Raw genomic sequence first — 27,966 nt, forward strand, 5'->3', positions numbered from 1 at the left:
GCCTCGCTGAGTCTGCTGGGGGAAGAGTCAGTGCTTCACAGATGCCCGGGACATTGCCGGCCCCCAGTGCAGAGGGAGACACAGTCATGGTGAGTCCCACGCCGGCTCTTGGAGTTCCGCTTAGAAGGAGCACACGTCCTGCTGTTCACGTTTGACCAGTCACACCGAGTCACATGGCCACGCCTGCAGTGAGTAGGGCAAGGGGAGAAAGGGCCGACGTATCCCGGAACAATTTCCTCTACTGCCGGTGCTGTGTGCCTACGACTGAGTTGTGTATCCAGTCGTCTGTGGTGGTTTCCTTGAGGGACTGCATCTGAACCTCAAATTATTCTGTTTCCCTCCTTGTCATCTTTCCTCACATTGACTCCAGTACGACTTCTTTTTATCTCTTGTTGTCACCTCCTCTTGTCGTTGGGATTATCAGCATCTCTGCCTCCCTTCTTCTCAGAAGAAATCTTTTGGCCACCTGTACTTCACAGGGCTTTTTCCCCCGCAAAATCCGGGAGATTGGTCGGTCTTTACCCATTTTCTCTACAGTGTTTTTCCACAACTAGCTTCACCTGTTTCAGGCTGGAGGGTGTTCCTTGCTTGTGGGCAGATAATCTTGGAAAGGCAGATGAGACCAGAATGAACACCACTCTGGAGCATTCTACTTTTTGACTTTGTGTCGTGTGAGTGCGGAGGTCTGTTTGCGTTTTGAGATCTCCTTTGGGTGACTCAACACTGCCGGTGTTGAGTTGTGTTGTGCTCAGACCTCGTGGGTGCAGGGGCCTGACAGGTGCACGGGACCCCTCCTGCCATCTTGCTCTGGGTGCTGTGTGCTGTGGCCTGTCCTGCAGGCCGGTCGGGGGAAGAGAGCAGTGGCTCTTATTTTAGGACCTCCATATTCTCCCCTCCAAGGATTGAAGATTTTCCACCTTATCAGTGATTTTTTTCCCCAGCAGAGGCTCTAGTTTTGAGAATTGAACTGACAGTTGACGGTATACAGTTCAAGGTTAAGAGTATCAATTTGCCATCAGCCATGACAGTAAGTATAGTCTATACTTGGACTTGATTGGCTTTGTTCTCTAACTTCTTTGAACTAGAGAGTCGTCACCAGATAGTGAAAATTTATTCTTCTACCGTCTGTTAATAATGATGCGCACTCTAAAAGCCTCTCAGTCTCCTCACTGAGCTCGCAGATCGAGTTGGTGGAAAGAGTGATCGGTGGCTGTGAAGCCAGAAGACACAAGTTCCATTTGGTCTGGACTCCCTAGTGAATACCCCCTCACTCTACCCCTGTGAACCACACCTATATCTAGTTTGCCCCCCCCCCCCGCCTTTTTTTTTGGTCAAAAATGTTTAAATTTAAATGAAATTGGATGTGACCAGGGTTTGTAAAATGAGGCAACAGTGTAAGTGTGTCATGAAAGGACTTACCGTTTTGTGAAAGGAAATGGCGATTTGTTGAATATGCGTTGATTTTAACTCGCACGAAGCAGTCCCGTTTTCCTAGACTGTGAGATAAACAGGCTAGCTTTCCCTGTGCCCACAAACACTGGCCATTACATGCCACACCAGGACTTCTGTCTCTTCGTTCTCCTCCTCCTCCGCATTGAAGTCTCTCTTCAAGAGCCAGCACATGCTCCGTCTCCTGTCCCCTTTGTCAAGATTCCAAGTGGTCACTCCTTTCTCATAGTCCCGCTGACAGTTTGTGCCACCATGTTGGGACTTGAGCACTTGGGTTCTTTCTTCCATGTGTTACCAATTGTTCAACTCCAAAACGCTGAGACGTAAATTCTAGAAAGGGTCTCCTGTGGTTCCATCAAGTGCTAGGAATCCACATGGACACAGAGACCGTCAGCTCACCTAGCTCAATAGATAAACGTTTCAGACCGCCACACTAGGACTCAAAGGCTGGAGTGCTTTGGTTGAAGTGTTCTAGATAATGGCAGAAAAAGGTCAGGAACCAACCACTTTGGTGTTGTTTCTACTACAGAGCGCTGCTACTCTCTAAGTATGTTTGTAACTGAATTTTTTTTTAAGACAAAGAAAGACGAAGCGAGGCCATTAAAACAAGAAGAGTATTCAGCGTATCCTGAGTAATTGACGTGACGCGGGATTTTTAAGGAAGGGCCTCACAGAAACAAACTAAACTTAATAACAGGAAACAGCAACAGTAGTAGTTGTTACTAGACCTTAATTTGGGGGATGTGCCGTTGTTGTTCAAGGTTGGTGTCAGGGGAAGATGCTTATTTTCTGAGACCAGCAGACATGAAGCAGGCTGCAAGGGAAGATATGAACTGGGAAAGGTGTTGACATATCTTTATGTCCCTGGCAGGTGTTTTCCAAGTACCGTGTTTTTAGCATTTGTTCCTGAATGGGCACGTTGTCCTTTCATGCTGCAGGACAGTGTTGAACGACATCATCTGTCTCCTAAGCACCACAGGGAACCCAGTGGCTGCTTAGGAATCTGGAATTTCCATTCTGATAGCTACTTTTTGTTGGGAGGAGAAACGTCTGTAACAATATCCCTTCTGTTCATCGCATTGGTTTGGCATCCTGATATAACCGAATTGCGCTTAAAATAAGCACAAAATAGAAGTAAGAATTTTGGAAGATAAGCGTTTTTTTTTTAAGTTTACCAAAGGAGAATGTCACTGTCTTTCTCCCCTTTGAAAAATTCAGCAGATTTAAATTTTTATTACATGCATGGCTTATTGAAGGCACAAGGCATCACATGCATTATAATATCTTAGCTCAAAATTTAAGTACACGCCTTCTTTGCTTAAATTGGATTTTCCTGTCAACCCAAATAATCTCCAGATGAGCATAAAAATAGAAAGGTATAATATCTCCTTTGTTTCATTATATTAGAAACACTTTGGAGCCCAGAGTGTCCTAAACTTTCATCAAGAATGCACTGAAATTTACTAACTCTGTATCTCTTCCATGAGGCATTTCAAAGGACAAATTATAGGGAAAAAAATTAATGAATAATAATCGGAGGTTTAATAAAAAGGGTGTGTTGAAATGGACCCCTCATACCAACGCCAAGTTATTTATCGATAACCTTTGAATATGCCAGAATCAGTCACATTTTCTTCCCTTAAGATGGTCTTTACTAGGAAGAGAGAGAAGTAGCAATGCTATGCATCAGTCAGTCTAATGACAAGTTAAGTTTCCAAATGTCCCCTCCAAGAGTTTCTCCAGTGTGCCTGGAAGGACAGTGTAGCTAGGTTATATCCAGTGTTAAGCACTTACATTTGTATGTTGCTTTCAGATAATTTGGGAGGGCATGTGGCTACATGAGCAAAATGCTGAAATATTAATGAAAATATTAATCTTGTCACATTATGAATTTAGTTGAAATTTATCATGTGTGTCATAATATTGGGCTTTTTTTTTTTCTTCAAAGTATAGCATTTTATAAGGGAAAAAAAGATAAATTTAAAATTATCTAGGGGCGCCTGGGTGGCTCAGTCGGTTGAGCGTCCGACTTCGTCTCAGGTCATGATCTCGCGGTTCGTGGGTTCCCGCCTCACATGGGGCTCTGTGCTGACAGCTCGGAGCCCGGAGCCTGCTTCGGATGCTGTGTCTCCCTCTCTCTCTGCCCCTCCTATCTCACACTCTGTCTCTCTCTCAGAAATAAATAAACAAAAAAATTTTTTAAATAAAAAATAAAATGAAGGTATCTAGATTCACACATTTCAGTACAGGCTTTTAGTTGAGGCTCACACTCGTGCCCAATGCTGTGATCACCAAGAGGACATGGGCAGACAGCAAAGCATGGGCCCCATTCATGAGCTCTGATCAGAGGTTGTACGATCCACTGGCGGTACCAGAATTGCATGGTAGTGGGGAAGCCTTGGGTTCTTTTATCTGTCTGGTTGGCTGTTACTAAAATCTTAATTCCAGTCTAAATTCACATGGATTGTTGAACACTTATAAAAAGAAGAAGAAAATTTTGGCTTATACCATATATATATATATATATATATATATATATATATATATATATATACACACACAACACACACACGCACACACACACACACACATACACACACACACACACACACACACATCTTGTATTTTTGAAACTACCTATAAAAAGCCAGTCATCCGTCTACATTTGAGTCTAAAATAAAAATCATAATTTACATTTGGTCATTAAATGAAGCTATGGGCATGAAAGAGAATTACTATATTGGATTCTTCTTTTTTATTCATGGACTCTGTCCTTGAGGAAAGGCTTACCTCTGTGAGCTTTGGGGTTTAGTCTGTTCTCATTACAGAGTATATGAGAGAAGATGCTTGGAAGGTCTCAGTGAGGTTTACCCCCACGCAGACCCTAAGACAAGGACCTGGTTATAATCATTCATTTGGGAAGTGGTTGTAGGTAGCAGAGTGAGGGAGTGGACCAGGGAGGGAGGTCAGCTATTGGAAGGGGGCATTGGTGGCATCTGGGGCTCAACCCTGCTGGAGACCCTCAGAGGGAGGTGTGGATCATGCTCAGATCATCCCACCCACTGGGGGGTGTGGGTGCGGAAGCTGGAGTGCTTATCCACCAGTTACTTCCTCATTGGTTGAGACACAGAAATGTAAGGAACAGTAGGCTGCAGATGGCCTCCAGGGAAGACAGAGTAGAACATGGGCAGGACAGCATTGGCTAAGAAGTGTGGTTAGAAACAAGTATCAACAGTGAGAAGGTCTACTGATTGTTTTAAATTCTACGGAAGACCGCACAGAATCCACACGTACACACAGGCCATCATCGTAAGATAGTAGAGCAGAACTCAATAAATTGAGCATTATGACCTGGTAACTTTTTTAAAAAATTTTTTTAACATTTATTTATTTTTGAGACAGAGACAGAGTGCGAGCAGGGGAGGGGAAGAGAGAGAGGGAGACTCAGAACCCGAAGCAGGCTCCAGGCTCCGAGCTGTCAGCACAGAGCCCGACGCGGGGCTCGAGCTCACGAGCCGTGAGATCATGACCTGAACCGAAGTCAGCCGCCCAACCGACGGAGCCACCCAGGTGCCCCTGAGGTGGTAACTTTTGTTTTTTCATAGCCTTCAAGTCCCCCATCACCCATCACAAAGAATACACACTTGGTTCTAATGTAATTAAGCAAATCTCCAGACATGTCTGTGGACACACAGATTCCACTGGGATTTCATAAAAGATAGCCTAGGTCCAGATTTATAATCTGTTAAAATTGTTTTTGAGTTTATTTACTTATTTTGAGAGAAAGAGCATAGCAGAGGAGAGGCAGAGAGAAGGAGAGACAGAATCCCAAGCAGGCTGCGTGCTGTCAGTGCAGAGCCCGACGTGGGGCTTAAACTCACGAACCTTGACGTCATGACCTGAGCTGAGATCAAGAGTTGGATGCTTAACCGACTGAGCCACCCAGGTGCCCCGATTTACAATCTGTTATATTGTACAAGCTAACATTCCTTCCTACTGTTTTAGAAGTTGACAAATGTACAGTCTGTGTCTGCTTGCTGTGATCATGACAGAGATTTGATGGCATCTTGGAACAACATGCCTCCCTTTGCTTCCACCCAGGGCTGCTCTGTTCATGTCTGTAGAGTATGAGCAGACAGGCCTCTTGATTATTTCTGATGGCCATTTCACGTGTCCCTCACTGGCCTTCTCCTATTTGTTGACATAGATTTTTAACATAATGACTCCTTTGTGAGTATCTATTTTCATGTCATTAGTAGTTGCTTGGGCTTCTGAGCTCCAAATGGCTCCTTTTTCTCTGGGGCTACCTGTTTCTTTACTCAACCAAAATATTACTTGCTTTTTTAAATTCCTTTATTGAATTCAACATTTTGCAACCCTCTGGTGTTGTTTATCCTGGCCCCTGGCTGCCCACTGAGATGTCTCACGCAGTCAGACATGGTTTCTGCTCTTGCAACATTTTGCTTAGGTCCAGAATTTCTTCACTTTAAACTAACATGATGCTGCTGTATTGTTAGATCCTTAGGGAAAGTTGGGGAGTAACAGGGAATTTGAGCTTAGGATAGGAATCATATCAGAATGTAGTTTCAAGTGGTTATCAGTGCTCAGCCATTTCCCAACACGGGGGCACTTGGAATGTGCTCTTTTTCCTTGGGTGCAGCCTGTTCTTACGAAACTGGGGTCCCTCCTCACCCTACATGACCTGTCCAGTCCTTCCCTCCATTCCCTGGGCCCATAACCACAGTGTGATAGTCTACCAGACAGGAGAACCCAAAGCAATCACTACCTTCTTTTGCAGAATAGTTAAGGTTTCCTTTGTGTGAGCATCAGTGATCTCGACTTTGCCTGGGCCTGGGAAAAATTTTTGTGATCAAGAAAGTCTTTAATATGAGCACTGCCTACCTAGGTCCCCAGGTCCCCAGGTCCCCACCACGTTCATCACTGACAGTGAACAGAAGCTTCAAAATTAGATTTTTCTTTGATGTATCCCAGATAAAATGCATGGCAGGTCATTCATTCATTCAACAAATAACTACAGAGCAAATACTCCTTTCCAGGAATTCTTCTAAGAATTGAGCAATAAAGCAACATACAAGGTCTCCCTTCACTTACCTTTATGTCACCAGTCTCTGTGAGTGGGAGGAACCACTCTCAAGCATGTATCTCCAGTGTCCACAGCAAACACTATTACTTCCTCTCTCAAAAAAAAATTTTTTTTTTCTCTAAAATGTATGTGGACTTCTCCATCCTTTCCCCAAAGACTGAAGTATCTATGAAGTCTATCATTTTGATATTAAGTTATACCAGCTTTCTTTTCATTAAGGTTTTCATGATTTATCTTTTTTTGTATATTTTCTTATTTTCTGAATTTCTGCATTCTTATATTTAAGGTGTACTACTGGAATAGTTAGAATTACATTTTGCCTTTTTTTTTTTTTTAAATCCAGTCTGGACAGTATTAGTCAAGTAATTGGAATATTTAGTTCATTTATATTTCTTTTTATAAGAGAACAAATCTACACCTTTCTTTATTTACTTTTCAGTTCGTTTAAATCCTTGGAGGGTACAGCATCACACGGATTCTGTGACCAATGGCTTTAGCAGGAAGGTTGCTCCGGAATTTGGCACGAACCGTGCCAGTGTTTCCATGAGCATGAGTTACTTTTCCCCAGGTTTCTCTGCTTTTGTTCAGTTTGCCACCAGGAGTCACTGTGTTGTTCTTTGCTTTGTACATATCAGCACATCTCTTGCCTAGACTGAATTTCATTTCGAGCACAAACACCTTCAATTTTAAGAAGATCAGGGTGCCCCCTCTGGTTCTGGAGACCCCACTTACAGCCAGCAAAAATGGCTTTGGATCAGAGCCTTCCAGACATATTTGTCACTTCAGGAGTCCTGTTCCCAGCAGGTTCCAAGATGGCGGGAAAAGCTAGTTCGTTTACATTTAATGTAATTTCTGATATAACAGACCATTTTATGACTTATTTTCTGCTTGTTTCACCTGTTTTAAGTTTTCTTTGACTCTTCATTATGACTTATTTTGAATAAATAAGAATTCCTTTCTCATTTTTACTGTTAGCCTATTAGTCATACATTCTTTCACTGTTTGTGGCTAATGTGGAACTCGCATCCATTCTTCACTTACTGTCGTCTAGTATAAACTGCTACCTGTGCCACTTCCCATACAATCCTAGGACCTCAGAACATGTTAACTCCACTACTGCCATTTCACTTTTAGTGTTAATGCCATTGTGGATTTCATTCCTGTTACATTTTAGATGACCCGAGACATTATCCTCATTATTTTGCACAATTAATATTAATTTATATTTTCCCAGATGTATATATGGACATTTAGCTTATTAAAAACTTTTGATTTCTCCATTTTATGAATTTAAATGGAATCATCAAGAAGAATTTAACAAAAGTAAGAACATAATTATTAAATAAAAGGTGTCTTCTTAATCTCTTAAGTACCAATAAAATTCTCTTTGGCATGTCAGGGCCAGCACGTAGGTTATGACAGCTGTTAGCACTTTGCCCTCTACCTAACTGCCTCTTTTTGCAAGGAGATTGGTAACACTAATCAGATAGGGGCGGTGTTTTGACTCATTTTTTTCACATGAATAGCGGGTCCTCCTGGACTATTCGTTTCCCTTCTGTTTCCCAGATCTCAGGCATGCGGCTTCCTTCGAACACCAGCCTGTTCCTCTGGCCTCATCTGATGGCAAGGGTACTGTGGGTGGGCTCCCTGCTGGAGTATGAACAACATGATATCACGGATGTTGACTCCGTCTTCTTTGCGTCTACCATTAGAGCTTACCATGGGGTCTGGCACTTAATAGGCAATGATGGATGTTTTCTGAATGGGTGAATAAATTGATGAATGGCTGAACAAATGAGCAGCACTCAGTTATGCCAGTGTCTGGTGAAGCACTCTACCAGGCACTGAGATCCCCACCATAGGTGCCCACTCGGCCTCTTTCTGGCTTTGCACCTGTTTTTAACTGGAGCAGGCTGGGGGCGGGCTATAGTGGGGGTCTTCTCATGTGCATCAGGATGTACTCCTGGCCTTTCCTCTGCTCCTTCGGTGGATGTTCCCAGCAGCCACCAAAATGATGTGCCCTGGGGGATGGCCCAGAGAGGGACACCAACCCTGTAAACCTGGGAGCAAAGCCCAGCTTCCCCTGCCCTCCCCCACTATTTTTTCACCACTTTGTCCAAAGGAAAAAAAAAATTAAGAAAGAAACAAGAGACAGAAACTGTGCAAGATAGAGAAAAGATTTCATTCAACAAATGTTTTTTAAACCAACACCAAATATCAGTTGCCAAATGCACAATACGTAAAGAGTGTGGCATTTTCTACTATAAATTAATGTTTAAAATTATTAAGGATGAGCATAAACGTTCAAAGAATGCTCTTCTATGATACTTTCTTCCAAAAATATTGCATATTTTCCTTGAAGAGAGTGGGGAAAAAATGCCACTCTAACTACAACAAGTACATTTTCAAGTAAGTGTAATATTATATGCTATTGTTTACTGTACTTAAAGACCAAAAACACAAGAAAGGCTCCTACTTGATCATTTCTGTGTGCTCCTCCCCCTGTAGTCTCTTGTACATGACATTTTACAGATGCTATTTCTGAATCCATCTTTATGATAGTTTAGAATCGCTAAAGGGGATTGGATGGTCATCACAGAGGAAATGAGATATTTGAAAATATTTGACTATCTCATTTAGGAAATGTGGAGTATTTGTTGACTTTCTGAAATGCAATAAAGCTTGTTCTTTATCTCTCAAATGAACAGGCAGGCGAAAATGAGTGTTTTCTATCTCAGGCTGACCGTTGGTTTCTGGCATTTTTATATCATTTCTGCTTTACTACTTTAAAATCAAAGTAGATAAATAATACCCTTGGGGGAAATAACTTTGCCTTCTTTTATTCCCCACTCTGAAGAACACATACTCAGAACTCAATAAATAATATAACACACTCTGACCTTAGAAATTTTGATTTTTTTTCAACATGTATTTCTACACTCCATATGGTAACTTGTTGGACAGAGTCCTCACGTTGGCCCCACTGTAGATCGGCGGTGATTTCCAATATCGCTGGGATGTTACCTTAATGATTTGAAATCTCTCGGTCTTTCTCCCACGCCTCGTTTCAGGAGCGTCTCCTGCTGTCTCTGTTGCCGGCTCACATAGCCATGGAGATGAAAGCTGAGATCATCCAGAGGCTGCAGGGCCCCAAAGCCGGCCAAATGGAAAACACAAACAACTTTCACAACCTGTATGTCAAGCGACATACCAATGTGAGGTATGTATGTCCCTCTGTCCCCGCTCCTCAGCGAGTCTGGGGAGCCATTCACCAGACGGGGGACATTTTCACCTGGGAGCTCGTGTCTTCCCAAGTCCTATCTCTGCTGAAACTGTTAACACGATTCCACCCACCCTTCTGCTGCCTCTTGGGTTCTTCACATGAAGAGAAGAAAATAGAATCTTCTTCATGGTATTAGATTGTGTTGTCCATCATGGCCCTGCTTCCTATGGCTGACCTTCCTTCCCAAGAGAGAGAGGTGGTTTCTGGAGTGCTTATTCTAGGAAGCTCATGGTCAGATCTCATGGCATCCCCGGAGCCCAGCACACTCAGCAGATTGAAGAGAGAAGGTAGGGTCAGTGGGCTCTTGATATAAGAACCGATTCCTCAAGACGAGCTTGGCAGGGTCAGGGCCTCAGTGAAGCTAGCATTTCCTGTCCATCAGGAATGATGGGCTTCTGGGGTGTGACCAACCAGTGACCAGTATCACAGGGGACTGATAGGCACCTTAATTCATTGATGGTGAACGTTCCTGCTTTCCAAGTCTCCCATAGGCTGTCCCGTCTCTTCCCAGGGAGCCATTCCTGAAATCACAGTACTTGGAAAACCAGCATGATACCGGCATAGGATTGAGGTCCAGAAGGAGAACTGTGAGAGGCCTCCTTCTCCCCTAGCTTCAGAGAGGAGCAGTGCAGGCTCTCACTTCAGCATGGGGAGGGGGTTTCCTCCCATGCTTCCCATCTCCCAACTGCAGGACACAACCCTTCCAGACATGGGTGCCCGGTCCCTCACTCCTCTCTGACTCCCCTCGCCCCCGTTCCTCATACAAAAAGCCTTTGGGCTTTGTCCTTACATCCATTCAACTGTATTGCAGTGATGCTTTTTATTCTCACCAGGTTATCTCCATAAGTACCTCGTGCATCTGTTCTCATTCATTCATTCCACCTTCCTGTTATCACCCACCCTGTTCAATAGTTCAAGAACAACAACCACAGACACATCTACAATTTGCTGGGCATTGACGAATTGCCTTTTGCTCTCAAGCCCAGACCCTTTCTGGTGCATGATGCTGGCTTCCAGTCTAGTTGCCTCAAGTCAATGATTTTTGAAGTTCATTATTAAGAAACATACTTAACTGCAATTGAAACACACAGCTAAGACAAATCTCAGTTTGACCTCAGAATTTAGGATAGGTGTGTAGAGCTAGTGTTGAACGTGGCCCAAGCATGCACAGAGCTAAGTGTATGATGAGAAATGCATCTGGGGACGGGAATCACAGAAAAAAGTTACATATCAGTAGGAACTAAGGAAGCATTGGATAAATGAAGAATCAGAGGTAAAACAAATTTTTTTTAAGTCCTTAGCATTTTGAGAGATTAAAAAAAAATAGATGTATTTCAAGAACATTCACACATGTTAAGGAGTAAGATTATTTAAAACACTGGCCTGCCTTCAGGTTTTTAAGTGTTTCACCTAAAGAATTAAAGGAAAAAACATTCTCACACTATCTAACAAGGTGTATTAACACTAGAAATTGCCCTTTCCAGACTTAGCTGTCCAAAAATCAGCAATGTCTCTCCTATCTCAGGAAATACTTCTAAGTCACACATGGAGTATTTAAAACATGTGAAGATAAATGCAGCTGTGTCTAAACAGGGTCCCAGAACATCTTTAAGTACCTGTGATACAATCCAGGAACAGAGAGACCTGTAAAAATGAGTGGCCATGCCACCAACCTCAGGCCGTTGATGAAGCTCCCATGCTGTCTTAGTTGGCAGTTTCTATGTAACAGAGTATCCCCCAGACCTCGTGGTGTAAAACATCAATAGACACCATCTCACAGTTTCTGTTTGTCAGACTTTGAGAGCAACTTAGCCCGGTGGTTCTGCCTTACACTCTTTTGTGAGGATTCAGGCCTGCCGTTGGGCAGGCTGCTGGGGGGCGGGGGGGATCTGCCTCCGAGGTGGCCCCTCAGATAATTTGCAGTTGATCCCAACTGTTGGCTGGAGGCCTCAGTTCCTCATCCCTGTACCTGTTCATAGGTTGCTTGAGCGCTCTTACAACACGAAAGCTCACTTCCCCAGAGCAAGGGATCCAAGAGAGAGTCAGGGGGAAACTGCAATTCTTTTATGTTCTAGCCTTTGGAAGCCATTTCTTGAATTTCTGCAGCATCCTTTTGATGACGCAGGTCACCCCTATGCGAGTCCCTGTGTGTGGGAGGGACAGTACAAGAATGTAAGTACCAGGAAGTGAGGCTCGCTGGCGCCATCTTGGAAGCTGACTACCACACTGTGGAGGCCAAGGGTCGGCAAAGCAGCTTGAGGAGGTGCCTTCAGAGATTGTCTGGGACACGTTTGCAGTGTTGGATTCCATTTAAATTTATAAAGGATAGTCGGGACGCTTAAGTAACTTAAATAAATAAAACTTAAAAAAAATGTAAAAGCGTACATAAATGGCACGGAGTACAAATTATTTTCATAAGAAATATGAAAACGTATGGCTTTTTCATCCTGGACAGGCCAGACATAAGCAAAGAGGCAGACATGATATGTGGATATTACAGAGGGTCCGGGTGATACCGGAGGGTTTTTTAATTTTTTTAAATGAGAATTGTTCATTTTGTCCACAGTAAAGATCAGTTAACTTTTAGTTCTGCTTCAGCCATTCATTCAACAAAATGTTTCTTCTCTGTTAATACATACTAGCTCTTTACTCCCTAATGATGATGATAATAATGTTAATAATAATGAGGAGGAGAGGAATTTATAGATATGAGGGTCGCGGCTATCCGTTGCTTCCCCAATCCTGAATCTCAAACTGCCAGCAGGAATTTTAGACTTCTTTCTCAGGCCCTTATACAAGCAAACAGAAGCATACTCCATTGATAATCTGAATCAGGCCAGTGTAATGAACTCTCAGGGCGAGCACCTCGTGAACCAGGGAGGGAGGGTGGGACTGGCCATGAAGGAATAAAGGTGATCAGTCCGAATGGACTAGAATGGACAAAGTGTGCCATGTGACTTTTTCTTCTCCCATTTTAGTTATAAAAACTCAGCATCAAAGAAAACATTTTTAATGGGAAAGTTTGGCAAAATGTGTATGAATTTCCTATCTGGGGAGATGCCGTTTTTCTTGCAAAATATAAATGTAGATGTTAAATAAAGGTATATACTGTTTTAATGGACAAAAGTATCATTACTTCTTAACAAGTATGAACCTGCACACGCTGCCCCCCTTCCTCCCACAGTATCCTGTACGCAGACATCGTTGGCTTCACCCGGTTGGCCAGTGACTGCTCGCCAGGAGAACTGGTCCACATGCTGAACGAGCTCTTTGGAAAGTTCGATCAAATTGCAAAGGTGAGTGTTAGTGAGTCCCTTCCACCTGGAGGCTTTATAAAATCTTGGCTCACTTTTTCTCTGGTCCCTTGTCAACCTTTGGCTTTTGCGTAAAGCACTATTTAGGAATGGTGCTTATATACATTCATTGGGTATACTTGCCATTGGGCCCTGATGAGCCTCGGCCCTTTCTTGGGGATGAGAAACGTTGTAGCACAGAATTAGCAGGTTTGCATCTATATTTAAAACTTCTGCTTATACAGAACTCAACACACATATAGTAAATGTGTTCAAGATGGTAAGATTTAAGATGCACATCCCTCTGCCCGGTGCTGTTCTAGGCTTCTCTTTTTAGGCATTTCGATGTCAGGAGTTGGAAACGTGATTGCCTCTCATCCAGTTGTAACCCGTCCAGTTGTAATTCATGTATTCAGCACTCTGGAAGAACCCCTAGAATAAATAGGATGCCTATTTTCCACCTAAGCCCTTTATTTACTGTTGTTTCACTCATATCCATTAACCCTTGCGCCCCTTGAACAGAAATGTAAGTTCACTATTTGCCATTCATTTGCTCGTGGATGGGAAATTTCACCGAGAGGAAATGGCGGCAGGTAATCTGGAATCCACACTACAACTCGCGTATCTGCTGGAACCATTAGGGTTCCTTGTGGGAAGAGCGATGAACACTTTTTTCTTCCTTGCTAGCCCTTTACTCCCATCTCATAACACATTACTGGTCAGCCTCATTCTCTCTTGGAATTGTTTCCAGCAAAAAAGACTTCATTATGCTTATTGAAATGAATTATTTATAGAGGGAAGACAGAATTGGCCCCAAATTTAGTCCGCTGCAAGATTCACCTCACTTTTAAACCGTACAGAACATTCCACCCAAGCCTCTTTGGAATAAATGTGGCGTGTTGATGTTCACAGAGTCACTCCTGGGTCAGGCTCCCCAGGAGATGCCTTATGCTGCCTGCCTGGCCATGGTGGATCTCCCTGGGGACTTTAAAAAATCAGAGTGTAGCACTGCTTTCTTCCTTTACCAAACCAAAGGAAAAAGTTGAGTTTTTTTGGATACTTATTTGTTTTTATAAACTTTTTTATGTTTACTCATTTTTCAGAGAGAGACACAGCACGAGCAGGGGAGGGGCAGAGAGAGAGGGAGACACAGAATCCCAAGCAGGCTCCAGGCCCCGAGCTGTCCGCACAGAGCCCGATGCGGGGCTCGAATCCATGAGATCATGACCTGAGCCAAAGTCGGACGCTTAACCAGCCAAGCCACCCAGGCGCCCCTGGATGCTCATTTTTTAGAAGATTGTTTAAAACATAAATAATGTCTTAAAAGTTTGAATTCATAAAAGATCACTTTTGTCACATTAGGAAGAAACATGCCAGTCTGGGTGGGTGATAGCATTACTCCAGTGTTAACATGGCGTTCTTCCTCTGTGCAAGTCTCAGTGTCAGTATCTCCCCTTTTTATAAGGACGCCAATCATAGTGGATTAGTGGCCCACCCAACTCCTGTAATGCCTCCTCTTAATTAGTTTTATCTGTAATGAGGTCAAGTTCAGAGGTACCAGGTGTTAGAACTTCAACATACGAATTTAGGGAAGACAAAGCTCATTGCTCATAACAGAAGTACTTACTGTGACTTCCTGTTCCTCTCTGATGATTTTAACAAAGGAATGTCCAGGCAATACCAGGGTACAGCCTAGGATGGCTTGGTGCATCCACTGTTGGTCACAGAGGGAGCATGTTTTGGGTACCAGTTCATGCCTCGTGGTTAAATAACTTGGAGGTGGCCAGCATCGTAAGCAAATGGCTCAATCAACTGAGTGAATTCTACATAAAGCACATAACTGAACTAAGGAACTCCAAATCATGGGTCATTGACTGTTACTTTTTAAAACATTTTAACCACTTTCTTGAGGTATAATTGACATACTACCAAAAACTATACATATATAATATGTGACATGTAATGAGCCTGGGGATAAGCATACACCTGTGAAACCATCACCACAGTCTATGCCATTCACAACCCCACCACATACAAAAGTCTCCTTTTGCCCTCCTTATTTCTGATCGATGATGATGTGCTTAAAACACTTAACGTAAGTTCTGCCTTCTTAGCACAGGTTTAAGTTTACAGCCCAGTATCGTTAACTATAGACACCATGCTATACAGTAGATCCCTAGCACTTACTCATCTTATGTAACAAAACCTGTACCCTGGGCGCCTGGGTGGCTCGGTCAGTTGGGCGTCCGACTTCGGCTCAGGTCATGATCTCACGGTCTGTGGGTTCGAGCCCCGCGTCGGGCTCTGGGCTGACAGCTCGGAGCCCGGAGCCTGCTTCGGATTCTGGGTCTCCCTCTCTCTCTGCCCCTACCCCGCTTGTGCGCTATCTCTTTCTCTCAAAAATGAATAAATGGAAAAAAAAAAATTGACAAAAACTGCGTACCCTGTGACTGACACCATCCTATTTTCTCCTTCCCCTCGGCCCGGCAACCACCTTTCTCCTCTCTACTTTTGTGAACTTGACTGTCCTAGATCCCTCATACAAGTGAGATCATGCCCTATCTACCCTCTGGATATCCTAAATAAAGTCAGGCTTATTTCACTTAGCAAGATGAGTTAAAAGGCACATGAAAAGGACCAGACACAACGACTAATTTGGATTTATTCTTGGGATGCAAGGATGGTTCAACACACAAATCAATCAGCACGATAGACCACGTTAACAGAATGAAGGATAAAAATTACAGGATCATCTCAATAGATGCAGAAAATGCCCTTGATAAAATTAAACACCCTCTCATGATAAAAACTTAATTAGAGGCACCTGGGTGGCTCGGTCGGGATAAGCGTCTGACTCTTGACTTCAGCTCAGGACATGCTATCGTGGTTCGTGAGATTGAGCCACGCATCAGGCTCTGCACTGATAAGTGTGGAGCCTGCTTGGGATTCTCTCCCTCTCTCTCTCAGTCCCTCCCCAACTCATGCATGTTCTCCTTCTCTCAAACTAAATAAATAAACATTTTTTAAAAAAACCTCTTAACTAATAACGTATAGAAGAAACTCACCTCAACACAATAAAGCCACGTATGAAAGCCTGTGGCTAACTTTATACTCAATGGAGGAGAACTGATAGCTTTTCTTCCAAGATTGGGAACATGGCAAGGATGTCTGCTGTCACCACTTCTGTTCACCATAGTACCGGAAGTCCTGGCCAGACCAATTAGGCAAGAAAAAGAAATAAAAGGCACCCAAATCAGAAAGGAAGAAGTAAAATTATCTGTTTCCATTGTATGACCTTGTGTACAGGAAACCCTTAAATGTCCACAAAATCTGTTAGAGCTTATAGACGAGTTTGGTAAAGTTGCAGGATACAAAATCAGTGTACAAAAATGAGTTCCATTCCTTTATGCTGATAGTGAAGTGTCTGAGAAGGAAATGAAGAAAATAGTCCCGTTTACATTCGCATCAAAAAGAATAAAATACATAGGAATAAACTGAGCCAAGCAGGTGGATGACCTGTACGCTGAAAAACTATAAAACATGGAGGAAAAAAGAAATCTAAAATGACAGATAAATAGAATGACATTTCATGTTCAAGGGTTGGAAGAACTAATGTTGCTAAAACGTCCTTCCTACCCACAGCATCTCCAGATTCAACGCAATTCCTATAAAAATCCCAGGGGCGTCTCTTACAGAAACAGGAAAACAATCTAAAATTCATATCGAACCACAAAAGACCCCAAAGAGCCAAAGCACTTTTAAGCAAGAAGAACAAAGCTGGAGGCATCACATTTCCTGTTTTCAAAATGTATTGTGAAGATACAGAATCCAAGCAGTAGGATACTGGCATTAAAAACAGACATACAGGGGGGCCTGGGGGGCTCAGTCGGTTGAGCGTCTGACTTCAGCTCAGGTCATGATCTCACGCTTCGTGGGTTCGAGCCCCGCATCGGGCTCTGTGCTGGCGGCTCAGAGTCTGGAGCCTGCTTTGGATTCTGTGTCTCTCTCTCTGCCCCTCCCCTGCTTATGCTCTGTCTCTCTCTCAAAAAAAAAAAAAATTAAATAAATAAATAAATAAATAAATAAATAATAAGTCATTTAAAAAAAGATATGCAGCCCAATGGAAGAGAATCAAGAGCCCAGAAATAAATAAACAAACAAACATATTTGATTAAACTTATCAAAGATAAGTTATATCATATATATATATATATATATATATATATATATACATACATATATATATGTATATATATATGTAGTCAACTGAATATGCAGTCAACTGATCTTTGATAAGGATGCCAAGAATTCACTTTTATTAAACTTGGTGTTTTCAAGATTCAGGATACGTATTTAGGAATATGAGACAGAAGCCCTATTAATACATAATTGCTTGCCTTTTTATTACTTAATGATATTTGTAATCAGAAATTACCAAGCTCCATAGAAAAGTATGAAAATATGCCCTAACTTGTGCACTCTCTATCAGACAGGGAAAGAAATACGAAGAATCTTCAAGAAACCTAACACCTACTTGAGAACAAGAAAATGTTATGTTCGTTTTTATTATTTCAGATTTGTTCAGTTTATATGTAAGCCTGTGTTAGTGTTACGAAAGAAAAAAAACTGTGTTTGGCGTATCTTTCGGTTTTTGCTTCTTTTTTCTTTCCTTTTCTCTTTTCCTTAGTGGTGAGTCTGTAAAGTAACTAGAAAAGTTAGAAATGCATGTAGGATTAATGCATATGAATGAAGTTAATCTCAATATCATAATATGAAAACAACTGAGGCATGAAAAATAACGAGTCCAACTTTGTATCAAAAGTTTAACCTGAGGTCAGAATTACATTTGAAATTACTTGGCCATGTTGGATGGTAACTTTTTGTATTGTGGAGATGTGTATCAGAAGCTATATTCTGCAGGTAAGAATCTACTTCAGTTTTCAAATAAATGAAGGGGCACCTGGGTGGCTCAGTTGGCTAACTGTCTGACTTCGGCTCAGGGCATGATGTCACAGTTTGTGGGTTCGAGCCCCGCAATAGGCTCTGTGCTAACTCAGAACCTGGAGCCTGCTTCAAATTCTGTGTCTCCCTCTCTTTCTGCCTCTCTCTCTCTCTCCCTCTCAAAATTAAACATTACAAATTTAAAAATAAAATAAAATAAAATAAAAACCATGAGTACAGTAGGAAATGACATGCGATTGTAATTCCAGTCAAGTTCCAGTCATCATTTACTTTCCTTGGAATATTTCACTTCACCATCAGTATTTGGGATGTTTGGACTGAAGAGAATGATCTTATTATACTCTTCTGCTGCTGTTAAGTGTAAATCATTCCAGAGCATTCTCTCTGCTTTCCTTTCCTTCCCCTTTTCCTTCGTCTTCCTGCTTCGGCAAATGGCCATGGGGTGGCTCATTCTTGTTGGGTGATGAAGGGAAACCCAACCGCTGGTCATTTCTGTCCCCACAAACCCTGGTGACGGCCACGGCGTGTCAGTAGAAATAGCACCTGATGATACTCGGAAAGTCTAAACCAGATGTAAGCTCTGAGTGCAATTCTGTGATCTCTTCTTCCAGGAGAATGAGTGCATGAGAATAAAAATTTTGGGAGACTGCTACTACTGCGTGTCCGGACTCCCCATATCTCTCCCGAACCATGCCAAGAATTGTGTGAAAATGGGACTGGATATGTGTGAAGCCATAAAGTAAGTGTAATGCTCAGTAGGACCCTTTTTAACTGTTATAATACTCTCGAGTTAGAATGCTCACGACTGTTTCTGTTTTTCTCTCTACTGGGATTAAACATATTACTGTGCATTTAAATGTAAGTGCTCAGAGACTCAGTTATTGGTGTCTGAGTAACTGGGTCCAGAGTAAGACTTCTCCAAGTGTATTGTTACCACCAGCCTTAGCTGAGAGCAACACGAAGATAGATATCTATGGGCAGGGATGGTTTGGGTGGTTTCAAAAGTGACTTTTTTTTTTTCATTTAAATATCTGCTCTGAGCTTAAGTCTGTGCTCTTATCATGTGACAAAAATTTTCTTTTTTTTTTTTTTAAGTTTTTATTTAAATTCTGGCTAGTTAGGGGTTCCTGGGTAGCTCAGTTGGCTAAGTGTCTCACTTCGGCTCAGGTCATGATCTCACGGTTCGTGGGTTCGAGCCCCGCATCAGGCTCTGTGCTGACAGCTGGGAGCCTGGAGCCTGTTTCGGATTCTGTGTCTCCCTCTCTCTCTGCCCCTCCCCTGCTCGTGTTCTGTCATCCTGTCTCTCTCTCTCAATGATAAATAAACGTTAAAAAATTTTTAATAAAAAATTTAATAAAATACTCTGGTTAGTTAACATACAGTGTAATGTTAGTTTCAGGTATACAATGTAGTGATTCAAATACTTTTATATGAATAATTTCTGGCAAACAGTGTGGCTAAACTCAGGGTGTCAGGGAGAAAGTAGTTTTTATCACCAGACCACAATTAATATAAAAGTCTAGCCCAAAATTACTGGATCTAGTAAAAAATGCTCAGTTCTATTAATTTAATTTCAGTTTATAACCATAGTGTATGTTTTCATCATAATTTTAGAGAAAATTTACTTACATAGAATAATGTTATGGTGACAAATACCAGCTAAAAATGTGAGGTATAGAGTTAATTTTTTATACCAGTGCCATAATATGCTCTCATAATGCCTTTGGTAGAAGCCAGAATATTCTTCCAAATGGTAAAAGCTCTTGCTTGTTGTTTGTAGGATTGAAAGATTTTAGCTTATTGGGTTTTTTGATTGCCTATTTTGGTCGAGTGACTTTACCCCCTCCTCCACACATTTTCAGTCTAAACAGGACAGGAATTATGGTTGATGTTCCGTCTCCTTGCCCCAGAGTAAATGGGGCTTTCAGTGGGAAAGCACCAAGTCAAGCAGTCACGTGTTTGGCCATGGTATATACTAGTCATGTGATGAAATGGCCTGCAACGTTTGTGGGGGCTTTCCCAAGGCTCTCCAGGAATAAATACTGAAGCCCGCACTGCCTCCACTGAGTGTGGGAAGCCTCAGTTGTCCAGATCCCAAGCTTAGACCACTGTGGGCAGAACAGCGTTGGGAGACAGATGAATTAAGTGGAACTGAAGAAAGAACTGAAGAAGGATTAGTCTGCTTCCCACCCAAAATCCATCGTGTGGGAATCACCTTGTTCTTCCTGCTTCTTCCCATAAGTAACTCGTTTGTCTTCTCCGACATGAAAAATATTTTTACTTTGTGCCCATAGTAATTAACTATTTCGGACACCATTGGTCTAGACCATGTGAGTGAATCTAATCAGTAAAGCTAATAGGTTTTCTCAAATTTATAACCTGTCGCCGGAGGCAACCCCGGTGTTAGTTTTGAACACGGGATGAAATGGATTCTAGTGAAGGAAAGCATTTTTTTCTGGATTTCTTTTTCCAGTTGATGTGGAAAGACTTTGTAAAGGACAAATATATTTATTGTGTGCATGAGTAATATATTGGATTAAACAACCCACCCTTTTACTAAAATTTTACTTCTGCTTTTGAAGCAACTGTTTTCCAGTTCTGCTATGTTTTCCTTACTCCAGCATGTTGAAGAGCTTCTCGGAGAAAGAATGTTTACATTCTGTGCATTCACATGTCACCAGTTCATCAGTAATTTTTTTCTGTTCTATTTTTTTATTGTGGTAAAATACACATAGCATAAATGTTGCCCTTTAACAAGTTGACATGTACAATTCCGTGGCATTAAGCACATTTAAAATGTGTGCAGCCATCACCACTATCTACTTCCAGGACTTTGTCGTCTCCCAAGCAGAAACTTCATACCCATTAAGCAAGAACTCCCCTTCCCCTCTCTTCCCAGCCCCTAGTAACTCCTTTTCTACTCTCTGTCTCTATGAATTTGCCTTTTCTAGATATTTTGTATGAGTGGAGTCACAATATTGATTGTTTAAGAGTATGGCTTATTTCACATAGTATCGCATTTTCAGGGTTCATCCACGTTGCGGAATGTGTCACTACTTCATTCCTTTTATGGTGGCATAAGATCCCATTGTATGTATATATCACGTTTTATTTATCCATCCGTCATAGATGCATAAGTACTATCTCACACGTCCAGAATCTCAGTAATGTTAAAAGATTTGAGGAAACTTTCCAGAACTCTTGCTTATTAAACTAAATTTAAGCTTCAAATTAGGCGACGGTTGTGTGTCTCCGTGAGCTGCCACTCCTTGACCAAGAGCTTCCACATTGTCTCCCTGGTGTAGGTCATCTGTTCAGCTCATATGCATTTGACAAAATAATCAGTAATAGGTTATTTTGTTGCACTTACAATAAAGGGCAGGAAAAGAGAGGGCATCTCAGCAAATGTCAGGAATTATTTGTTCTTCTAAAATACAAGGGCAAATATTTCTGTTCCCACTTATTGAGCCATACAATGAGGATGAATGCAAGAATTCTAAGTTTTTAAGCTGGTGGACAGAAAGGGTACGCTTGAACATAGAATGTTGCCATATTATCTCAGGTTTTTCCTAGGAACCAGCAACATGGATCAAAGAACATTTGTCTGTATTTTTCCTCCGTGTTTGGACCTCCGCACCTGTTCAACACCTCATTCTCTATTAGCCAAGCACCACAGGGAAGCACGTCAGCTGTGGTTTGGAATCTTCCCAAGGCTTAGAGAGATTTTTTTTTCCCTGCCATGAAAGTGTAAACTGTTTTTAATAAAAAAAGTAATATGCAGAGCCCTGGCTTTATAAGTGACTAGGGTTCCTCTGAAATGGAAGAGATTGTCTACTATAATTTTTTAAGTTTATTTATTTATTTTGAGACCAGGGGGCGGGGTGCGGAGCATAAGCAGAGGAGGGGTAGAGAGAGGGAATCCCAGGCAGGCTCCATGCATGGGGCTCGAACTCGCAAGCCATGAGATCATGACCTGAGCCAAAATCAAGTGTCTAACGCTAAACTGACTGAGCCATCCAGGCACCCAGATTGTCTACTATTGCAAGCTTTAAACAACTATTTCAGTATTTTTCTATAGATCACCCAGGTTGCATCCAAATCCATTAAAACATTTGGTCAGTCAATTCATTTGAACCCTTGATCAACCCATTTTTCTAAAAAAGACATAAAGGCCATGGAGATGGTTTTAAAGAGCCAAATCTTTCACTAGTCAGTTCTGTCAAAGTGGCCAACCACAGAGTGCGTCATCGAGCCTCTTATTCCCCCGTGACTTTCTGCTGACCATATTTGATAAACGGAAATGCCATGTGGTTGGAACTGTTCTGTCTCAATAACAGAAAATCTTAAGAACAATTACAGGTTCTACGACAAACTTTTCAGGATCATTATCTCCCAAAGACAGAAACACAGTAAATCCTTCAGAAATGGCCAGTAATTCATCAGTTACTAAACTTATACCAAGTGTCTATGTTGTACTAGACCCTGAATCCACTGATGGGTATACAAACCACTCAGACCAGGTCTGTGTCTCCATGGGGCTGATACTCTGAGAGCAGATGTGGACACAGACGGGGAGTTTCGACTATACTCAGAGAGGCTGGAGCACAGAGGTGGGGTTCCCACATCAACCCACAAGGAGAACGCAGAAGCCCTTCCCCGATGAGGTCGTGCCTAAGCCGCTCGTGGGAGGCCATGTGACATCTGCGCCCTGTCAGGAAAGAGAGGCTCAGGGCAGTGAGGAGCAGAACTCTCGAGGGACCACCTCGAGCAAAGGCCCAGAGCTACGGCCCAGATGGTGCCCAGGCAGCCATACGCACCCATTGCTGATGGAGGATGGAGTGGCGGGGGGGGGGGGGCGCAGCTCTCCAATGTCATGGGGAGGCTCTGGCCCATCATGTGGACGGAAGAGTTTGGATGAATTGCTGGTACCGAATAGGTTGTGATCTGTTTTGTGAAACAGAATGGGATGATAGGGAAAGAGAAAGGGAAGGGAAGAGAGGGGAGGGAGGGGAAGGAACAGTTTCTTAGATTCTTCTTACGGGAAACCATTTCTTTTTATACTGCGGGTCCATTTCTTACCATTTTTAGCTTGTTCAAATGATGTCATTTTGTCACTGAAGCATGATATCCCGGCCTACGTCATTTTGAGATGTTTATTTACTGTAGCCCACACCTGGTGACCTTCTCTCTGCTGGGTTGCAATCAACGTCATTGCTTCCTTCCACGTCTCCTCTGGGGTAGTTCTCTCCATGTACCGGGCACCTCTCCATACTTGCAGTAATATTTTAATTGATAAATGTATTTAGCTGGCAGAAATAAACAAGCATTTCCAGCTGCTGTTAAAGGACGTTCTTCATTTGGCTCTGTAAAGGAGTTGCTAATAGGGTCCTAAAGTGTTTCTCAAATGATTTTTTTAAATTAGTTTTTTAAAAATTTTTAAATGTTTATTCAGTTTTTGAGAGAGAGAGAGAGAGAGAGAGAGAGAGAGCAGGGGAGGGGCAGAGAGAAGGGAAAGCAGAATCTGAAGCAGGCTCCAGGCTCTGAGCTGTCAGCACAGAACCTGACGCACAGCTTGAACTTCGGAACCACAAGATCATGACCTTAGCCAAAGTGGAGGCTCAACCAACTGAGCCACCCAGGCACCCCTAAAGTTAGTTTCTTTTTAATGACACCTTATGCACCGTTAAAACTTTTATGGAGTTCTGTTGCTGTTAAAGAATGTGCGTGATTGAAGCACTTTGAAGTCATGGTTAGTTTAAGAAATTCCTATTCAGGCTGAAGTCATTATTAGGCTTATTAAATAAGCCATATTGTCCCTTATTGACAGAAAATATTCATTGGAGGTGTACATTGTGCTGAGGGCTAGAATCCTATATGGCATCTCAGACCGTTTCTGACAACACGAGGCAATGTCACATGATCCTAGGGTGAAAATTCGGAGCAGGTGTCCACACGTGACAGGTGCCTGATACACATATTTGTTGAAAAAGTAGAAGCTACAGCCAAAAGGTTACATTAGTGCTGACAGTGTGGCCTGATGTGGCTGGAAAGCCACAGCTTGGGAGCTTTTGGTGTAGTCTGGGAGTAACCAGGAAGAAAACGCCCTTTCTCTTGGCTCAGAGCTGCAATCTTCTGCCCCGGGAAGAAGTCAGGCCTGTATTTCCAGCAGTCTGAGAAATTATGAGTAATAAAATGCCCTGAAAATTGGCCAAGAGTTACAGGAAGAAGACGATATCCCCGGATGGTGACGTTGCCTGCCTTCTCTTTAGGAAAGTGAGGGACGCCACCGGCGTGGATATCAACATGCGCGTCGGAGTGCATTCTGGGAACGTCCTCTGCGGCGTGATCGGTCTGCAGAAGTGGCAGTATGACGTGTGGTCACATGACGTTACCTTAGCCAATCACATGGAAGCCGGAGGGGTTCCTGGGTAAGGCCGGACTGGATTTCTCTCTTCAGGCTGTGCGCATGATTAGAAATGAATGATCGGCAAGAGATTAACAAGGGATTGACTGCTCATGTCTGACGGCTTCTGTTGCCTCCGTTAGTAGCATGTTATTCCTGCCCTAGTGATCTCCTACATTAATCCGATAAACTTGAACTCTCAAGTCTCGCTCAGTTCCACCACCCCATAACCCATGGTCAAAAGACTCTGGATATCAGATCCTGAATTATTTTTATTTGCAAATTCGTAAATAGTACCCAAAGGGAAAGATGTTTTGTAATGCAGTGCAATGGCATTTCTCTTGACCAATGACCTCTGAAACCAGTACTATTGAAATGAGGACGAGGTAGCAGCTACCTGTGGCTAGAAGAGCATGTTTCAGACAAGAGGATTTTGATGCAAGTGCAATAATTTGGAGAAGCGTGGGAAGCATGGAACTAAGTCACCCATACTTGTGTGTAGATCAGCATACTCCCGAGAATGCCTCTGGCATATATTTCCAAAAATATCCTCACGCACAAAACTTCAATATAATCGAGTTTTATTGGCTGTAATTCACCACATCCACCGTGCAGGTTTCCATAAATGCAGAGAAGCTCCAAATGTTAATATCTCATGACCTCTGTGAGCATCTATCCAGAGCCCCATTTCATAAAATATAAACCTTACAGTCAATTTTACCAAGAACATACAGCCTTATACAACCTTTCCTTCACTGGGGTGGGAGGGTGGGGGGAGAAGGTATGATTCCTGACATCACAAGTAAACAGAAAAATCTTCATGTGTATCCATGTTTATCTTGATTATGGTTTTAAAATGGAATTTCAGACGTGTTCACATTTCTTCTGTTACCTTGGAACACTTGAATGGCGCTTATAAAGTGGAGGAAGGAGATGGTGACATCAGAGACCCATATTTAAAACAGCACCTGGTGAAAACCTACTTTGTAATCAACCCCAAGGTCAGTACTGTAAAGAGTCTATAATTAGCCTATGACTTCTGTGATTTAAAAGGGAAAAGGGCAAATTCCTGATACAGGTAAGTGTTTTTAGTCGAGAATCAGTTTAATGTGCTACTAGTCTCTGCCTCTAAAATTACTGTAAATGCATGCGGCCATCTAATTATGGAACGTGTTTTATAATAAGTTAAAACATTAAAGAAACCATTGGGGAAAAAATGTTTGTGTGATGAGATTACTGTCTATATGACAGGTTGTATGTGTTAGTCAGCGTTAGTCAATGTATAACTTAGTCCACGATGCTCCTGAAAGTCCCTCAGTGTGCCCACCCTGGCAGTTGGGAAATTACATAAAGACAGAAGGTTTTGCTCAGGAATTCAGATGATAAAAATCTAATGAGATGAAGTGGGATGAACATATAAGAAGAAGGAAAGGAAGAAATACCTAAAAGATTGGCAACTAAATGTCACAGGTGCGTTCGTGTGAGTACACGTATGTGCAGACAGGGTGAACTTGGATGCGATAAAATCCTGCGTTACCTGGAAGACCGTCCCAGCCACCCAGAAAGAAAGTTAGGAGCTGTCTCTTGCTCTGTTCACACCAAGTGTCAGGCCAGAGCAAGGGCTTGGAGCTCTCATTTCTCACAGCCCTTCTCAAATTCCTGCCAAAAGAGTGTCACTGCTATTTGCAGACTAAGAATCTGCAGCTCCTAGGGGTTATGTGACTTCTCTTATGTCACACAGCTGGTAGGTGCAATATATCAGCAAGAAACAAAATCAACAAGATCAAGTGTATGGATGTTCACTCGTGGTAACCTCCCTGAAACTCCGGGCTCCCCTTTGGGAAGACACTTGCAGCTAACTTGACGGTTGATTTGGAGACAGACGAGTGACAGTCAAGAAGACCTGTGGGGCGATAGGCAGAGGGAGGAATCAAATAAATAAATGTGTACAAAGAACAGTGTGTTCAGGCAAAGAATACCAGAACACACATGAGGAAGACCGTTTAGCATCATAAAACAGCCCCAATCTCTAACACCTGTCGCTTCAGGAAACCACAGTCACCAAGAAAAAGTTGAAACAGATCAGCCTATCTGGTTTTAAGAATTTACTTTATAAAAAGGCCCATGAAAATGGCTTATTTTTTCCTAAGTTTAAATTACAGTTATCTTTTGCTATTTGGGGGGAAAAAAATCACTCAGCTCAAGCAGCTTGTAACACTGGGAACCAGTCACACTGAAGGAGTGAGGACAGAAGCCACGGGGAGTGAGGGGGTGATGTGGGAGGAATCGCTCAGTCGGGGCGAGGGGGCAGGAAGGAGAAGTTTTGCCCCTTGGGTATGCCAGGTGTAATGCTTTGTTTCTCACCCCAAGGGGGAACGACGGAGTCCTCACCTCTTCAGACCTCGCCACACCCTCGATGGAGCCAAGATGAGGGCTTCCGTCCGCATGACCCGGTACCTGGAGTCCTGGGGAGCAGCCAAGCCCTTTGCACACCTGCATCACCGAGATAGCATGACCACGGAGAACGGCAAGATCAGCACCACGGTGAGCTCTCCCTGTGTTCCAGAGCGCAGGCGCGCGCCAGACCCAAGCTAGTTTCCTAAACCAGAAGGCTGGGCATCTCCTGTCAGAATAACTGGTCTGCAGTGAAACAAGCCTAACCCCTTCTCCTCCTTGAAGAGACCCCTTAGAAACAGCTGTCGAGGTGTGAATGAGTGCCAGGCTCACCTTGCTAAGGGTTTCAACCAGAGTGATTTTACGTTATAACTCTCTGTAACCCAGGACCAGTTTGCTTACTTGTTATTTAACTCACTTATTAGCAACCAAATACAATTGAACTTTTTATGGTGGTATTTTGTTTGTTTGTTTGCTCTCAGGAAGTAAGAAAGCCTGCGCATCCTAATAAAAGAACAAATGAAGGCATCATGCCCTTGCGGTTTGAAACACAGCATCCAGACTGTCTTTTCATTGTGGAAATGTTCAAGCTGTGTCAGGGGCAGCGAACATTCTATTGTTGTAGTTCCTTATTTATGTCACTTCCAACTTCTAATAGATAATAAAGTGCCAAAGCGCTTTATAACAGGGACACTCTCAGTAAGATGGCTGAAATGCAGAGAGAAAATAGAAAGACCCACAAGGGACCAGAAAACGGAAAATGACGAAGCACTTAGAATAATCGCGATGACGTTTGATTTTAAAATGATCTGTGAGTAAAATTTCACATACGATGGAGTTAATTGTACCAGGGATGCAGTTGAGGCAGAAAAGAAACTGGAATGTTACATAACCCTCAGGTTGTTAGGCAGCCGCGAACTTTCCCCGTCTGCCCTGCGCTCCCTACTCCCAGCAGCTCAGAGTGACAACACCCAAGGCCCCCAGATCCACGTACTTGTTTTGACTTGGTTATATCTTTCCTCTCAACTTCCTTGGTGTTTTTTCCCAACTAACAAGTACACGTGATCTGACAGAAGAT

The 27,966-nt window shown here is 42.6% G+C and overlaps 1 protein-coding gene and 1 pseudogene across 2 annotated transcripts in view; one reads left to right on the plus strand and one right to left on the minus strand.

Annotated features, from left to right (window-relative positions):
- ADCY2 (adenylate cyclase 2) overlaps positions 1–27,966 on the plus strand; it is a 415,689-nt gene that overhangs the window by 273,169 nt on the left and 114,554 nt on the right. For both annotated transcript variants that reach the window (XM_078444291.2, XM_078444293.2), the window contains exons 5-10: positions 9,625–9,773; positions 13,021–13,132; positions 18,703–18,830; positions 24,361–24,519; positions 25,363–25,495; positions 26,865–27,038. In XM_078444291.2, the coding sequence (XP_078300417.1) occupies positions 9,625–9,773; positions 13,021–13,132; positions 18,703–18,830; positions 24,361–24,519; positions 25,363–25,495; positions 26,865–27,038 (855 nt within the window). The remainder of the gene's footprint in view (positions 1–9,624; positions 9,774–13,020; positions 13,133–18,702; positions 18,831–24,360; positions 24,520–25,362; positions 25,496–26,864; positions 27,039–27,966) is intronic.
- LOC132680662 (large ribosomal subunit protein eL33 pseudogene) lies at positions 6,998–7,325 on the minus strand (annotated as a pseudogene).

The sequence above is a fragment of the Panthera onca genome, chromosome A1 (assembly GCF_046562875.1).
Source record: "Panthera onca isolate mPanOnc1 chromosome A1, mPanOnc1 haplotype 2, whole genome shotgun sequence".
In the NCBI taxonomy this organism is placed as follows: domain Eukaryota; kingdom Metazoa; phylum Chordata; class Mammalia; order Carnivora; family Felidae; genus Panthera; species Panthera onca.